The sequence below is a fragment of the Lepidochelys kempii genome, chromosome 2 (assembly GCF_965140265.1).
Source record: "Lepidochelys kempii isolate rLepKem1 chromosome 2, rLepKem1.hap2, whole genome shotgun sequence".
NCBI lineage: Eukaryota > Metazoa > Chordata > Testudines > Cheloniidae > Lepidochelys > Lepidochelys kempii.
The window spans coordinates 42,294,626-42,312,703 of record NC_133257.1 but is presented as its reverse complement, the minus strand read 5'-3'; the positions used below and the strand labels follow the sequence as shown (position 1 = coordinate 42,312,703).

The following is an 18,078-nucleotide window of genomic DNA, read 5'->3' as shown; positions in this document are numbered from 1 at the left end:
TTACAATTAGAGCTTCAAGTTGTGCTTAAAATGATCAACTCCAGCGAAGCAGAAAAATTGAGAATAGGTTTTTATGAAATATACACTGAAAGGAGCCCCAAATTGAAAATCTTTGCAGATTTGTGAATCGTTTGCTGTTGGGGCTGATGCATTTAAGATGTCTCCCAGGCACTGCACCTTCATTCTGGAAGCATGGGGGCTTAGAGAGAGAGAAATGTTTTCATGTTTCAAGAAAAGCAGTTTTCAAATGTTGTGGTTTTATTAAACATTTTACTCCTAAAAAGTATCTTAATTTGCTGAGAAATAAACACAAAAAATCAGAACAGGGAATCCTCTTTGCAATACGTGTAGCAAAAGTGTTGCATGTATTTTGAAAGTTGCCCATTTAGTTACAAGATTACAAAAATGAGACAACTGGATAATACGATGTTGGAAGTGAACTGCTGCCTCATCATAATATTTAAAACTGTGATTTCCATTAATTAATATGTCACATTTATGTATGTAGAATGTGAAGTTCACAATCCGTTGTGGTGGGCTACGAATTTCCTGCTGTTTTCACATCAGGGGTGGTGGTAGCCTCCCGATTCAGTGGGTGCACTATACTGAACTGCCAAAGGAGCACTGACCACCCTGGCAACCCTAATCCCGTCCTGGGGGGTGCTGGGAAGTGGCTAGAGAGCAAGCCTGCCCTGGGCTCACCGGCAGTGGTGGCTCCTGTCCCATGGGGCTGGGCCCCGCTCTCTGTTCCAGTCATTGCAACCTGTGCATGGGTCACAGCATCACTTGGGGTTGGCCTGGTTGCCCCTCCATCGTGACAGAGAGGCTGCTGGACCAATTCAATCGAGTGGCGTTGTGACATGGTGCATGGGTGTTGCAGTATCTGCAGTCAGGACAGAAGTGAGTGATGCTGCAACCCTGGGCACCAGCTGTAATGCCTGTAGCAGGCAGTCGGGCCCAACCCATGGGACAAGACATGCCACTGTGAGGTAGATGCAGGGCAGTCTTGTTCTCAAACCCAGCAGGCCTCCCCTGTGCACTAGACTAGGAGATGGGTATGTTTGCCTATGTTTGCTTCCTGGGTTTTATCATTTCTGGGAGTGCAGTTGAACCCATGCTACAGTCACTCATGTTTCACACTTACATTATTGGGGAGCAACTTGGGTCCCATTAAACCACGTGTGCCAGCATAATTTATCTATCTAGGCATTTTTGACCATCAGTTTGGTATCTAAATGTGGTGTCTAATTGCAAAACTTTTAACCAGGGTACATAAATTGCTCAGCATAGTGTTCACTTATACAGCAGGGCAGAAAAATTCCCTCCACTGCAGGAATTACTCAGTGAAATTCTATTTCTTAAAACTATCTTAAATACATGGCAAAAACATGCAAAATTCCCCTCAAAATACTTGGAGGTTCATGGAGCATAAAGCAGATTTTGAAAATATTTTTATAGAATTGAGTCTGATATGAAGAACAGATCTGTTCAAAAAGATATTGAAGATGCCTCTGTTGGGATTTTTTATGTAGCTAAAAATATCTAGCCTCTTAAAATAGCTAATGACTCATCTGTTGACATTAAAGGGTCACTGCTGATTAGCTGTAACAACTTTGAGAATTCAGCTTGAGACGCTTGAATAACCTGGCTTCTGCTGTACAGTCTTGGGTGACAATAACTGTAAATTAAAAGGATGCTCTCAAGGTTGACGCTCCCAGAACTTCTGTTGTACTATTGGAGAGAGAGTGTGCCTGCGTAATTAGGGCAAAATCCTGCTCTAGTGTGATTCTGCTTCCCTTGGCATGACTAGTCAGCCACAGCCATTCAGTAGATGCAGAGCAGGATGGCTCTGAGGCGTGCACCTAACTGCAACTCCAAAATAGAGTCTCACGCACAGTTGGGAAGCATATATTTCACCACAACTCCTAATCAGCAGGCCACACCTTGTCTAGTAGCTAGCTAGGTATCCATCCTGCCTTGATGTTGTACAGATCCCCTGAGGGAGGGAAGCCCTCTGCACAGTCCTCTCGTCCTCATATTGTGTCTGCATACCTCTGGACAGGATTTGGCTCTTAATATATAGAGACATCATGCAGTAACCTCATTATTATTAAGACTCATTAGTGTTTGTCCTAATTAAGCTGATTTTAAAGACAAATATGGGGTTTTTTCCATATTTTTCCCCCTCATGGTATTGCTAGAGGACAGAACTAAGGTTGTTTGAGCGTCTAAACTGTGCATTTCTTGCGTTGACACGTTTAGATTTCTCTTAAGTGTAACTTACTGTATATACTCATTCATTAGCCCTTTCGTTCATAAGCCGACCCCCAAGATGGTTAGGTAAAAATAGCAAAAACTGTATGACCCTTTCATAAGCTGACCTTATATTTCAGGGGTTGGCAAACTTTGGCTCCTGGCCCGTTAGGGAAAGCTGCTAGCGGGCCTGGATGTTTTGTTTATCTGGAGCGTTCACAGGCACGGAGCCCCTCAGTGGCGCCACTTCCCGCCGCTCCCATTGTCTGGGAACGGCAAACCGTAGCCACTGGGAGCTAGGGGGCTCCATGCCTACAGACGTGCCAGGTAAACAAAACGACAGTGTATTAGATACTCAATTCAATGATTCCATACAGTTTAAAATCATCAGATTTTGGTGTAGACCTGTTTATAAGCCGACCCCGTTCTTTGATGCGTCACTTTTTTACCAAAAATATTTGGCTTATGAACAAGTATATACGGTAAATTGAATTTCCTGGAATTGTAATTATGCCCAAAATCAAGCATTAAAACATCCCTATAATGTTTTTTTTACCCTTGGTCATAAATATAAAGGAAAGGGTAACCACCTTTTGTATACAGTGCTATAAAATCCCTCCTGGCCAGAAGCAACATCCCGTTACCTGTAAAGGGTTAAGAAGCTCAGCTAACCTGGCTGGCACCTGACCCAAAGGACACAAGATACTTTCAAATCTTGGGGGAGGGGGAGAAGGGTTATGTTTGTGCTCTTTGATTATGTGGTTAATTTCTCTTGGGACTGAGAGAGGCCAGACAGAAATCCATCTTCTCCAACCCATCCTAATCCAAGTCTCCAATATTGCAACCAGTGTAGGTAAGCCAGGCAAGGCGGATTAGTTTATCTTTTGTTTTATGTGAATTTTCCGAGTTAAGAGGGAGGTTTATTCCTGTTTTCTGTAACTTTAAGATTTTGCCCAGAGGGGGATCCTTTGTGTTTTAAATCTAAATACCCTCTAAAGTATTTTCCATCCTGATTTTACAAAGATGATTTTTATCTTTCTTTTTTTTTTTTTAATAAATCTTTCTTTTAAAAACCTGACTAATTTTTCCATTGTTCCAAAATCCAGGGGTTTGGGTCTTTAATAATTTTGTAACAAATTGGTTAGGATATTCTTCTCAAGCCTCCCCAGAAAAGGGGATGTGTAGAGCTTGGGGGAATATTTTGGGGGAAGATGTCTCCAAGTGGTCTCTTTCCCTGTTCTTTGTTTAAAACGCTTGGTGGTGGCAGCTTATCGTTCAACGACAAGGCAAAGTTTGTACCTTGGAAAAGTTTTTAACCTAAGCTGGTAAAAATAAGCTTAGGGGGTCTTTCATGCGGGTCCCCACATCTGTACCCTAAAGTTCAGAGTGGGGAAGTAACCCTAACACCCTTAAATTACTGATATGTATGCTCAGTCTTAACACCATCAAATGTAGTTTTGAGTTTTTGAATTTCCGTAGTTTGCCTTTTTTTAGAATTAAACTTCTAATGACAATCTCTGCACATCAAAGCAGCTATAGTGCATTAACCAGGAAAGCTAGAATTGCAGCTAAATTTGCATTTCCAGAGCAGCTCAAAGCAGGTGTGTCTGTCCCTTAACATGTAAGTATTGGTTTAGATAGCTATGTTAGTGAGGCCAGGAGAGCATGAAAGTGGGACAGGAAAAGCCCAGTCCCTGAATCCCAATGTCTCTTTTTTTTTAAGAGCTTCGCCTGTGCTCCTGCTTAAATTCTGTGTTTAAATTGCTCTTTGGATGTGACTTGTTTTGGTTCTGTTTTTTCAGTCATGGCTATGTAATCGAATATGCGATAGGTAAATGGTATTAAAGGCTGGGTTTTTTTTCAAAGATTGCCACGTGGTGTGTGTTTGCAAATGTTTGTATGCAGCTATTGTCTGAACAAAACCTGCATTTGTACAAATTGGCATTTCTGTGTGCAGTTAACCTCTGTAAGCAGGCTTTGGGGCACCACTTTGAAACCAACTTTTGACTATTTGGCCCGTGGAATTTCCTCAATAAACATTCCATGTTAATATGATTCTACCTCCGACAGGTCTCAGCGTTCTCTATTTCCTGTTTCTGGTGTTTGTGCTCTTCCTTAACTTGGAGCAGGTCAAAGCAGTGATGTATTGGCTAGATCCTAATCTTCGTTATGCCACCAGGGAAGCAGACATCATGGTATGTATACTTAGCATCCTTGTGCAAGTTACAGCTATTTTATATTAACTGTCAGATCTCTACATTTCAATTAACCAATAAAAATGTTTTTTTTTTATTCTTTCTGATTCAACTTAGTAAAAACTGATCTACTGGGCGTATTAGAAATATTTGTGTTGAGGTATTGGGTTATATTAATCATGGAAGCGATGCTAGATATCTGAAGATATCCATCATTGTAGTATCTGGATCGTACCTGAGCAGCTTGGAGTCAAGTCAGAATAGGAGATCTACAATTGCTATCAGACCAAATTTAATGGGGAATATGGGGTTTTTCCTGACAGTACTAAGCAATGGAACTTTGTTCCTTTTGTGCTTTTGCACAAACTTAATTTCTCTCATATCACTTACAAATAGCTATAATAGATGACTTATCTGTGGACAAACTAAATCCAGAGTTATGGCCCTGTCGCCTTTTGACACAAAGGAAAGTGAAAGCGGCACCCCACTGCTAGGGTGTCGGAGCTGTAGTTGCAGCGCCAGGTGCAATTAGACTTCTTTCTGGGGAATCTTGCTGCAAGTCTTACGCTTTTTATTTGAGTATTATCATTGTGTCTACGACATACAACTTGCAGCACCCTGCCCTATTCAGGAACTTACAGTCTCCTTCAGACAAAAATACACTTTATGTTTTTGTTCAAGAAATAAAACTGAGTACATAGTTAAAAAATTGCATATGCATGTGGGTTATTATACAAATTGGGAGATGAACTTAATTTAACTTTCTAGCTTTATGGCTTGAATTTGGACCTTGTTTTCTGCATATGTGTATGGAGGAAAAGAAGTAACAAAGCATAAAGCAACTGTATTCTCCCTCCTTGGCCTTCTCCCCAAAACCCATAAAGTTCATACTGCGCAGGTCTCCTTGGCCAGAACTGGGAAGAGTCTAGGGCATGCTGTGGGATGTATGCCCATCTTTGGTCAAAAATTAAAGAACGCATTGGTGGCAAAATGAGAGCCTTCTGGTGCTCAAAATGCTGTGCCTGTCAATAAGATGACTTTTACATTTTGCCCCCCACCCACAAAAAGCACCCTCTTGGCCTGAGCTTTCTCATGCTATCCTATCTTTGGTATTTTACACTGGTTTCTCCAGTAGTAGTAAATGTAAACCTTACAGCTAGGAGACTTGCTAGGAACAGAATTTTTTTTAATCATGGTGTAATGGTTTTTAAAGTGTAGGGCCAGATTGTGGCTTTTAAAGCATAGTCTGCACTTGACAGGGTGCAGAGGGGACTGCATTGCAATAGGAGCCTTTGAAAGAAGCCTAACTCCTCTGGAAGGATCTCCCTGGGCCCGTGACTGCAACTGCAGCTTTGCCACCCTTACAGTGGATGATGCTTTCACTTCTCTCTGTGCCCAATCAACTCCACTAGCCTGCAGGAGGAGGAGATAGGGCAATAACTCCCCTTTCCGCCACCCTGTTAGGGTGGCGCTTATCTATAAGCATGGTTGGCGCATGAACCCCCCCCCTTTTGGGGAGGCTTGCCCCCTTCCTTCAAGATAAGTAGGGTTTTACCAATTTCATAGCTGTGAAAAATATGTCACCGACTGTGAAATCTGATCTCCCCTGCTTCCACGCCTCCCGCACCCCACCCCCAGCCACTGTGGCTCAGGGCTTCCGCCCCATCCCACCCCACATCCACTCCGGCCCAGGCTCGGGGCTTCTGCCCCATGGCTACAGGCAGGACTTGGGGCACCCAGGCTCAGGGCTTCTTCCCCTGCGGCTTTTGCAGAGGCTCAGGGTGACCCAATAGGGTCTTCCCCCAAATTGGCTGGGGGCCCCTGCCTTTATCTGGTGTGGACTAGCAGCTAGGAGCCCCCAGCTCTGAAGGGAGCACAGAAGTGAGGGTGGCATTCTGCAGACTCCCCTACAACAACTTTGCAACACACACTCCCCCTCCCCTGCCCCGATCCCATTTTGGGTCAGGACCCCTATGTTTACAACACCATTAAATTTCAGATGTAAACACCTGAAATTGACCAATTTTTAACTCCTCTAGCTGTGAAATTGACCAGAATGGACTGTGAATTTGGTATGGCCCTACACATAAGACCTCACCTGTTGGAGCCCTGAGCACCTCCCCCGCCCCGCCCCTGCAGCCAGAAGAGTCCCTGAGCCCCAGCCTGATCCCTCCGTCCGCTGGCTGGAGCTGAACCCCCACCAGCTTCAGAGAGGAGGGGGAGCGAGTGTAGGGCATTGGGGCGGAGTGTGGTCATGCAACAGCCGGGGTTGGCAGAGGGTTAGCCTCCCCTAGCCTATTATACCCGGTGCCCATGTGAGGTCACTTGCAGTGAGCAGCGCTTACAATCCCTGTGCTGGGAGGGCTTGGGTGAAATTCTGGCTCCATTGAAGTCAGTGGAAGTTGGATCTGCAACTTGTCTGTGGAACTGCTTCAGGCATTGTACTGAGGATGTACCACTGTTGAGTTTTTTGAAAACCAGACCTTCAAGGACAGTGTTAAAGCAAGAGAACCATGATCACTTGTGTATAACTTTTTTTTTCCCATGACCTGCTTGCCTGAGGTTTTATTTGTGTATTTTCCATATTTCTTTCTCCTAACTGTTGCTTCTATCCTTCAGTCACATGTGCAGCATTCACCCCAAAGGCTGCAAAGACTATCACTACCCCTTTCAGATTCATTTTGTACCATGATGACATCAGTCTTATCCTATTCTTGTTTCCTGCAGCTTTATTGGCTAAAAATTGAGGAAGAGCACTGAGGGATGGGGAGCAACATTATTCCACATAGCTATTTCTTTCGATTTCTTCTATCTGTCCCTGTTCTACCTCATCTCAGATTTATGGCTCATAGAAGAGTGCAGCATGATTTTTGCTTCCAGCTGTTTGGTTAATTTTTTTTTAAAAAGGAGGTGGCAAAATATAAACTTGTACATAATGTTAAGTCCTGTCTCCATATGAGACAGGCATCCGAGGTCCTGATCGCAGCAGTATTGGTGCAGTTCTATCCAGGCAGGGAGGAGGGTACAGAGAATCCATTCTTATAGCTCTGAGGCCCAAGCGGGACATTCTGCCCCCAGTCCACACCGTGTACAAAAACCAGCCTACAGTGTACATACTTGAGGCTATGCACTGAGGACAGAATTTGCCCCATAATTACCAGCAATGATAACAATCAGCACCTGCTTAAACAAGTCAAAAATGATAGAGATGGACAGCAGAAGGAGAAAAATTCTTATTGTTTTCAAATGTTTACCATTCAGTTTCCCAGTGACCCTTTTTCTAACCTAATTGCCAGGGCTAGGAGGAGGCGGAAGAGGGCATTTCTAATGTTGGTGGGAATAGTAACATGGATTCAAAATCCAGAATATCTTTAGTTTCAGCCTTTCAGTTTACGCTGAGTTAAAAATGTCCTCCTGTTCTGGTGCTTCCAGATGTAAATCCTAGCTGAGGATCTGTTGTTGTTTTGTTAACAGGAATATGCTGTGAACTGCCATGTAATCACCTGGGAGAGAATCCTCAGCCATTTTGACATATTTGCTTTTGGGCATTTCTGGGGCTGGGCAATGAAGGCCTTGCTGATCCGCAGCTATGGGCTATGTTGGACTATTAGCATCACCTGGGAGCTCACTGAGGTAGGTTGACATGTTAAATCATGAGCAGGCTGATGGTACTATATATTACTCATAGCATACAGGAAAGAGGACTGGCAATTTTACTTCAGCACTAGCTAAATACCAGTATATGTACAAAGTAAATTATAAAAAACATATGCTATAATCATTTCAGGAAGAAATGTTAAGACCAAATAGGTTACACTAAAAAAAATTAGAAAGTGAAAATAGTTAGTACTAAACTATGACAAATTCAATCAGTGCAAACCCTAGCTTGCCCCTGTCCACGCTAAGGGATCGGCATGAATTGCTGGGCACCCATTGCCAAGTGGGAGCTATTCCCCAGTGTAGACAAAGCCTTTGGTTAGACTAGTCCTGCAGTGCTCAGCCCTACTTTTGCCCCATATGTAACAGTATCCTACATAATGTGACCCCAGCCTACAGTAGTAGTGTTTTGAACTGTTATCTTAAAACACTGTCGTATAACTTCAAGAGTTACTGACTGATTTCTGTGCTATCACGTTAAAGCAGTTCTCTCTAGATGTGGGCGTATGCACACATTAGCTCACTTCTGCAGCTGTCTCTCATTCTCAAGCCCTCTTTGTGCTTGAAAATTGCTGACATCTATGTTGAATTGGCCAATAGGGACAGCAGGCTGTGCGCTAGCCTCTTGTTGTTAGATGTGTTGTGATAATTAGGTTGAATACTCGTTATCCTAAATAACTCAATTTTATCTAACTTTTATCTTATCTAACCTATAATTTTAATCAGTAGAATGTTACCTCCCTAAACTCCTGAGGCCACATTTCTGCAAAATTGAATTCTGTTTTGTAACGCCTGAATGATCAGGGTATGGAGGATGCCAGTTTTGGGGAAGCTGATGTTCTAGAACTGGCAATGAGAGAGACTCTCTGAAACTTGCTTTCAGTTATTAAGCAATTCAGACCAGGAAGGCTCTAGTTCTTACAAGCCAAAACGACTTCGGACAAAATTTTGAGACTTTGATGTCTAAATTTAAGTTCTTAAATCCATTTTTAGGGCACCCAACTTAGTAGGCCTAATTTTTAAAGCAGCAGATCTCACTGACTTCATTGGAGTTTGATGGTGCTTGGGCCTTCTGAAAATCAACTGACTTATGTTTTAGAAACTAAATACGGATTTAGGAACCTAATATGAGTACCACTCAGTTTGAAAATATTGTCCCTAACATCTCCTCCTACTAATGTGTACTGTTATTCTTAGGTATTCATGGATTCTGTCTCTTCCAGGCCCCCTTACAACAGTATTGTTTAAAATTAAAAGAGAATTCCAATTCATGAAGGCACTAGGTGGCACAGTGAGCTAAGGCACTAGCCGTCACCTTTGGAGAACAGGTTGAAATCCTGACTCAGCTCACAAATTAAAGTGACTCTTATCATCCCCTATGGATCATCACAAAGCCACCACCCACAACTTGACCCCATACGATTGGTATTCCCTGCTAGTGAAGGACAGAGTATTGGAACAGACAATGTGTTTAGGGGAAAGTTTACCATATACATAGGATGCTGCCACTCAAATGGATTTTTAGTCCTTTAACTATTTCAGAAGAGTCATTAGAAACCTACAGTCGTTATCAGGGGAGTTGCATAGGGGTTTAGTTGTTGTGCATCTCCTGTTAACATTGCTAGCTGTCAGCTGGCTAAATCCCCATACTGACACTGGACACTCACACATGCTGAATACTATCTTCTTAAAGTTGGAATTCAAACATACCTTTGATGCTCTGTGCTCAGCACCACCACACCACAAATTGGTATTATGCAAATATCGTTACTCTGTTTAAACTCAGCCTCCTCAGCTATAATCTGTAGTGTCTTTGGGCAAAAATAGTGCAGTATATGTGATCATTAAATACTGTAAGAGAGTTAAAACATAATATGAGAAATGGATATAATGCCCATTTCACACCAGATTTATCCAAAAACTTTATGAAGTAAGATGATTGATTTGAAACCACTGTGAGAGTATAAGTCGTGTACATCTTTGATTCTGGAGAATAATTTAAAGTTCTTCCTTGTCATGTTAAAACTGGCCCACACCTTTAGTGCAGGGAAAATAAAGATGTTTAAACAGTTCTGTTTCTGCAGTTACCCTGGAGGAAAGGTATCACTGTCAGGATAGATCACTGTATTTCGTTTTACAGTGACCAGCATCCTTTCTTGCTCTGTGCCTGAGGCACTCCTTTCCCCTCCCTCACAGATCTGACATAACATTTTTTCTGCATGCTTCTGGCAATGAAAAGATGTTTTAATGTGAAATTCTGGTAGCACGCAAGAGACTACGCAAGCCAATTCCATTCACTTTTCTTGGCGTTTAATGAAAGAAAATACAGAACACCATGAGGAATATCTGTTTTGCTTGGCACCTCTTTGAACGTACCACAGGGACTGTTCAACATGAACGTATCCCCTTTTCTGATGAGTTATCCAATGTTAATGATAAATGTTATCCAATTTCAAGCCTTTGGGGTTTGGGGAGATAATCTGTAATAGAGATCAAAACTTGTTTTCACTTAAGATGAGCAATCCGTTTCTAGCCCTGAATGAATCAGGTTTCTGTTTTACTTAAAATATCTCAGTTCCACCATTCTGCCTCACTCACTCTATGAATGAAGATTATAAAGTTACTTCTTCTTGAGGGGCACAGGGTATATATTCTTGCTGGACTGAATCCATACGCTGCTCATGACATGAACCTGAGTCATACAGGAGCAAGACAGTGACCTTTAGAAATGAATGCTGTTACGCTCTCCAAAGGAAGTTTGTAGGAAACTGGAAATATTGGGAGATTGTATCAGCTCTTTTACCCCTGTATTGCTAGTTTGAATCTAGCTATTGAGGACTGAAAGTCATTACTGTCTGTTCTGCCCTATGTGAAATGAGTAGTTGGTCCAGGGACATGTCTACACTACCGCACCACATCAGCACAACTGCACTGATGCAGCTGCGCTGCCGTAGCATGTCTCATGAAGACACGCTATGCTGACAGGAGAGCGCTCTCCCGTCGGCATAATTACTCTACCTCCGCAAGAGGCAGAAGTAATGTCAGCAGGAGCTGCTCTCCCACCAGTATAGCGTGATGTGGACAATGCCTTAAGTCAGTGTAACTTACATCGCTCAGGGAGTTGTCGTTTTCACACCCCTGAGTGATGTAAGTTGCATCAACTTAAGCAGCAGGGTAGACCGACCCTTGGTCGTCTTTTTTAATAGCACCATCACAGCACTATCTCAATCGGTAGTTAGCAGAAATGCAAGGCATTGAAAGCACACAGAGAGTGAAATACCCTCTCGCTCCTAGGTCCCTCCAGGTCAAGAATGAGACAGTCTGGTAGGTCAGCATGGCAAAGCTTGCACTGCCGCTGTCTATGCTGTATCTATCTATGAACAGAAAAACTGCATCATACGGGTTGCCAGCTCTATAACCTTTTACAAGCAGGAAATTCCCCAAAACGTCATTAACAAAAAAGACTTAAGTTCCTGAAATGTGTTCAATTAGAAGTCTTAAAAATCTTGCATTCCAACATGCTTCAGTATTGATGCTCATGAGAACAGACTGTTTAACACTAAATAACAAAGAAGATTCTCTTTAAAATGTAGCCTTTTGATTTTAGACAAGCACAAAATCACCTTCCTTTCTCTGAAAGAAATGCAGTTGTTCTGCAAGGGTTCTGTGTTATAACATTTTATGTCTGTGGGGCTCAAAACTCTGCATTTGATTCCTATAGATAGTACAGCACCAGAGGGAAAAGGTGAGAGGAGGGTAACGTCTGAAGCCTTCTTAGGACCCTGATCCAAAGTCCACTAGAATCAGTGGAAAGGTTCCCATTGACTTCAATAGACTTTTAAGCAGGCTCATAAAATATGACACTTTTTGTTTGTTCAACAGTTGCTTTAAAAAAAATAAAGTTGAAAATCTTTGTAAGAATTCTATGTTGTTCCTCATCCAGAATTTTTTTGCTGTATTCTGTAGCTGTTCTTCATGCATCTTCTGCCTAATTTTGCTGAATGCTGGTGGGATCAAGTCATTTTGGACATCCTGCTATGTAACGGGGGTGGCATCTGGTTGGGCATGATAGTTTGTCGTTTCTTGGAGATGAGGACCTATCACTGGGCAAGTTTCAAGTAGGTCTAAAGTAAAAGCCAATAAGTTGCATGTTTAAAATATTGCAGTGTAAAATTTTGAATTATTAGCTCCTAGTTAAATGTCTTTATGTATGTAAAATGCATGTGCTATAGAAATGGAGTATTATCAGTGTATATTTACAGTGCTATATATGAGATTAATAACGTTGAGGCACCATCTTGTGTCAATCCTTTTGTGTGAATTGTGTACCTGATTATAATTGAATTTTTAAGAATTTTTTGCTTAGTCTTAAAGGTTAAAGTTGAGGCCAAATAGAGTACAAAATGGTAGAAGGAAATATTTGCATTTTTAATCTCTTAATTCATGGCAGCAAAGCATTGTTTGAAGAAAAAGGAACCAAATACACACATACATCTGAACTGTTTGACTCGTCCTTTTAATAGTAGGTTTGGGATCAGGCTGTTATGCTCTAGTGTAGTGACCCAGCAATAATACTATCAGTACCTAACATACATAAGATCACATTATGATAAACCTATGTTGTGTAGTACCTTACTCCACAGGTGGTTCCATTAATATCAGTGTTTCAGAGTAGCAGCCGTGTTAGTCTGTATTTGCAAAAAGAAAAGGAGTACTTGTGGCACCTTAGAAACTAACATTTATTTGAGCATTAATATATATATTATATATTTATATATTAAAATAAATTTGTTAGTCTCTAAGGTGCCACACGTACTCCTTTTCTTTTTATTAATATCAGTGGAAGCACTTGCAGTATAAGACAGTAGGCAGTGTGAATAAGAGTGGCAGAATCCGGCCTAAATCAAAGATTTAGATTTCCCTGTTTCCCCTGAAGGAGCACAGGGAGTGGGATAGTGACATTGCAACAGGCTGAAATCTAATTTGTCGCTTTCCCAACCCTCAGCTGGAGGAGAGGAGAGTTGGAAGGTTTCACCAAAAGCTTTCCTTTCATTTGTTTTGTTAACCGTTCAAGTAACAAAGATGTTAACAAAAACAAAATGCAGCCCACCTGACAGAGACTCCCCTTCCTCCCCAGATGGGACGTGGGGGAAAAAATATATGAAGCAGGGGTAAGCTTATGGCTTACATCCAGTGCTGTACATGGCGATGTGGGACACCCAAGTTGGGTCCAATACCAAGCTTAGCATGGGCTGGGAATCCTGCAATAGCAACACACTCAGACCTGTGGAATAAGAGTGGTGTTGATGATCTATAGAAGGGAATCACCATCTAGACCTCGTTGGTAAGGACAGTGAAGCTGTAAAATAGGGAGATAATGAGGGAGGGAACCTCTCTTCAGGAATTTGTGGCAGATTTGCAGAACACCATTCTTCTTGGTCCTTTTTCCTTCAGGGAAAGAAAAAAATGCTTTGAAACCCAAACTGAATAACTACTTTAGATAGTACTGGGAGTTTGACTTCAATGTTTTCTAGTTTTTGCTTTTTTACTACTGACTGAAGTCTGTATATAGCTCTGCTATAAGAAGGCTATTTCTCATAATAGCTGTTTGCCTCTTCACTGAAACACTCAATAAATTCTGCCTCTTAATGCAACCTTTGCTGTAACACGCAACACATTGCACTTAAGTATAGATTTATGGGAAAGAGCACTGCATCATGATTTGTAATAGAAATACTAAAATGCAGTATCACTTGTCTTCTCCCTCCCTCTCCCCCCCGCCTTATCTTTTCCTTGTCTTTACTGCAGCCATTCTTTTCTTTCAGGGACATTCATACCACCACAGGGAAAATCAAAAGAGCTGTATTGCAGTTCACTCCAGCTAGCTGGACCTATGTTCGCTGGTTTGACCCCAAGTCTTCATTTCAAAGAGTGGCTGGAATATACCTTTTCATGATCATCTGGCAGGTAAGAAATAACTTTTGTGAAATCAAAACTAGTATCAGCTCAGTTTACTTACTGGCTGAGTTTGATTAGAAGATATTATATTCTTATCTTAGTCCATCATTGAAATGTTACAGTTAAATGAACTGATACCACAAACTATTCTGGACACTATCCAACGCATCTGGACTACAGTTACAAGTGAAATTACAATATCTGTGAAAGAAACAAATGGCTGCAGATTGATGTACTGGCTGTGGGATTACTGTATGCAATGGATATATGAGAACTGAAGAAATAGATGGGTAGGTTTTTCCCAGCTGATGGTGCATGTACTAGTATGATATTCAGAATTCAGTCACCAGTGCACCCAGGTTCTTCAACATGTGCCTAACTTTAAGTGCATATGACTTTAATGGAATTACTCATGTGCTTAAAATTTGGCACTTGCTGAAATACCTTACAGCATTTGTGATGATACCCAGGGATGTGTTCTCTTTTTTAGGACTTTAATCCCATTGCCCTTAATCTGTGTTCAGTCAGACAACATTTAATACAAGTTTTGCTTAAGTGAAGCCCATAATAGCCCTTAATGACATAGCCTTTAGTGGTGATCCTGTTTCCTGGGCACTTCTGGGCTACTGCTACCTGCCTCTCGTTCAGTTGTGCCGTCTGAGTCGGCAGACACTACCTCATACAACTCAGTTAAACTGGTACGTTTGCCCTAAAAGCTCAGGAGCTACTGGTTTAATGTAAACCATTCTTGATCAGAAGGAGATACAGCAAGAGAGCACTGCATTACCGAGGGACTACAAACCCTTTACAGTCATTGGTGTCTGGCCCCAGTTATATTGCTGCCACCAAAGGCTTTTACTTTAATGCAAAAAGAGAAAGGAACTAATGCATTGAATGTAAAGGGTGGAGGGAGTAGAAGGGAGCCTAATTTTAATGGGGAAAGAATAATTTCTACAGTGTCCACGGGGATGTTTGAATATAATCATTCTAGCATCTTAGAAAATTCACCCCCAAGATAGCATGCAATTTACTTACTTACAATTTTGCTGATTGGAACAGACTTCCTTTGTGAGAGATGTATCTTGTTTTGAGATGAGGCCCACTGGGGCGCCGTTCCTACAATTCTTATTCCAAAAATACTTCAGTACAATACAGTGTAGGACACGCTATCTAAAATAACAAATGATCATACTGAGTAGTCACATCCTCACTTCATTTTCTACTGTGAGAATTCTTAAGGGGTTAAAAACTTCAATAAAATTAAACAGGAGTACCTGTTTCAAGGGAACAGGTGGTTTATTACAGCTGTTTGGAGTTACCACCTCCAATTCCACATTTTCATATTCCATTTTAGCTATTTTTTTTTAAAAGTGATGGACTAGTTTGATAATTTCTGGTTTTGTTGGGGAGAGAGCATAAATATGCTGGTACTAAATTACGAACATGTTTGTGCATATTTCAGCCACTTGCCCATAATTTATACTAACTTTAGATCTTTTTAAGGGATTTAATTTAAAAAAACAACTTTTTAAACTAAACAGGTATAAATGGGCATCTCTTTTAGAAAGAAAAAAGCTGGATTTGGTTTGTGAAGAGTCCAGTGAGCTCTGAATTTTACAGACTTGAACACTTCTTTCTAAATTTGCATCCTAGCCCTGCTTCAAGAATTATGCTGTTATTCCAAAATGGAACTCTATAAACTATTAACTGAAACCTTGATGGGTTATCTGAAGTATACGAAGTAGTTCAGCACTGGGTTTTTTCTTTTTTGTGGTGGTGGGTTTTTTTAATTTTATTTTTTTGTTTTGTTGACTTGGTATACAACTTTGCCTGTTCTGAAGATGATATTTTAAGAGCTTTTAATTCTTAATCCAACCAGCAGAGCTAGTTACTGAGCTGCAATAAACCATAAATCATTCCCTCTTGTGTATTTTAATTATTGTATTAATTCTAACATTTTATGTATCAGTCTCTGAGAAGGGGTTACATGTGCATGGGTCTGTCCTGTAAAACAGAACCTTATTAACTGACTTTTTTATTTCCAGCTGACTGAGTTGAACACATTCTTTTTGAAACATATCTTTGTGTTCCAAGCAAGTCACCCTTTAAGCTGGGGTAGAATTCTCTTCATTGGAATTATCACAGCACCCACTGTAAGGTAATTTATTTTATTTTTTTCTAATTGTACAGTAGTTGTGACCCTTAGGAACACAAGAAAAGGTGTGCAGGCTTTATAAATAAGTACAGTATGTGAAAAGAAATAATGCATTTAAGTCTCCAAAAAGGGCAAAATTATCCTTATTTTTGCAGTACTAGGTATAAGACTAAGGATAAAATTCAGCAGTCTGGGTGTATGCTACTAATGGTGAGACTTGTGTGAAAATCTGCATTTGATAAGAATCCATCATTCTCTCTTCTGATTGCGCAGCAGTTGCCTGTGTTGGGTGGATTAACTCCATATGCAGCCATCCATAATTTCATATTAGGTTCTTTTGTTGACTAGAGCCATATGATCATTATAGCATGCACGTTAGGGAATTTACACCTGTGCGTCTTTCCATGATCCCTGTTTCTAGCTACCTATTTGTGCTTGAGTATGGAATATACCACAATGTATTTGTAAGGAAAGGTGGTAGATCCTTGTTTTGAATAATTAGTGAAGCTACAAAATATGAACCATGACTGGGACTTGAGAACTAATCAATCCATAGTCACCTTACAAAATTATTTCATGAAGTAATTTTGTGTAGCAATCAAAATGTCTTGTACCAGCTTCTGTTTACATCCAAATTGAAAAGTGAAGATTACAGCTATTGAAGCATATATTGTATTTGAGGTTGTTTTGGGGTGGGGTTCTGGTAAATATATATTTTAATATGTATGTGCAAATTATTTGTGTAGGAACCGTAACTTTTCAATATTGTGTGTTCTGTCTTTCTTAGGTACTTATATGGACCCCATTACCATAGTATCTGAGCGCCTAACGGTCTTTAGTGTATTTATCCTCATAACACTCTTGTGAGTAGGGAAGTGCTATTATCCTCCTTTTACTGATGGGGAACAGAAGCACAGAGAAACAAAGGGTATGTCTACACTGCCCAAAAAAAAAAAAAAAAAGCCCATGGCAGCGAGTCTAAGAGCCCGGGTCAACTGACTTGGTCTTGCAGGGCTCGCGCTAGTGGGTTAAAAACAGCAGTGTAGACGTTCCTGCTCGGGCTGAAGCATACTAAAGTGACTTGCCCAAAGTTACACAGGAAGTCTATGGCAAAGCAGGGAATTGAATCTAGGTCTCCAGAGTCGCAGCTTAACACCCCGAACCACTGGACCATTCTTCCCCATTATACTTCCTCTGTTTAAATTCTTAACCCTGATGTTACAGCAACATAAGACTTTTGAATTTAATTGCCTCTGTATTTGTGAAAGGATAAAAAGAAGACAGTGCTGATATCGTGTGTCCCATTGTGCTGGCAAATGGCATTTTTCCTAATAATCATACCACAAATATTGCTCTACCTTCCATTCACATTAATTAGCTGTTATCTGCTACCCTCAAAATACAATCACTGTCACAAGTGGTATCCTTTATTGGCAGTCTCTGTAGAAAACCAATGAACTGCCTGGCTTGAAACTGAATTATCCCCCACCCCTAGCAGTGATCTCTCCAGGTCAGTGCTGATACAGGTTGGCAGATTATGAAAAACCTTGCATTGTGCTGCTCCCTGTGCTGTGTGTGTTCTGTGAATGGAGGATAACAGTCACCAGGGCTGTCAGGATAGTCCTGTAAACTGTGTTCCATTCCCATGGAGACGCAGTGTCAGAATGGGAGCCTTTCAGAGTAATGTCAAAACCGGAAAGAGGCGTATTTTAAAATGATGAATCTAATTTTTAAACAGATCCTTGGTTTCCTTAGACTATGTTTTTCCCCAAGACTAACCCTCTACTGACACACTGTACCTCCCAAGACGTACATGCACACTCAGGAACTAGAATAACTTAAAATGAAAAATAACTTCCA

General features: G+C 41.0%; 1 protein-coding gene across 2 annotated transcripts in view; it reads left to right on the top strand.

The window, feature by feature from the left end:
• The window catches only part of PTDSS1 (phosphatidylserine synthase 1), a 54,171-nt gene that overhangs the window by 15,499 nt on the left and 20,594 nt on the right, over nt 1-18,078 (top strand). For both annotated transcript variants that reach the window (XM_073330515.1, XM_073330516.1), the window contains exons 4-8: nt 4,324-4,448; nt 7,923-8,081; nt 12,072-12,223; nt 13,931-14,072; nt 16,109-16,221. In XM_073330515.1, coding sequence (XP_073186616.1) covers nt 4,324-4,448; nt 7,923-8,081; nt 12,072-12,223; nt 13,931-14,072; nt 16,109-16,221 — 691 coding nt within the window. The remainder of the gene's footprint in view (nt 1-4,323; nt 4,449-7,922; nt 8,082-12,071; nt 12,224-13,930; nt 14,073-16,108; nt 16,222-18,078) is intronic.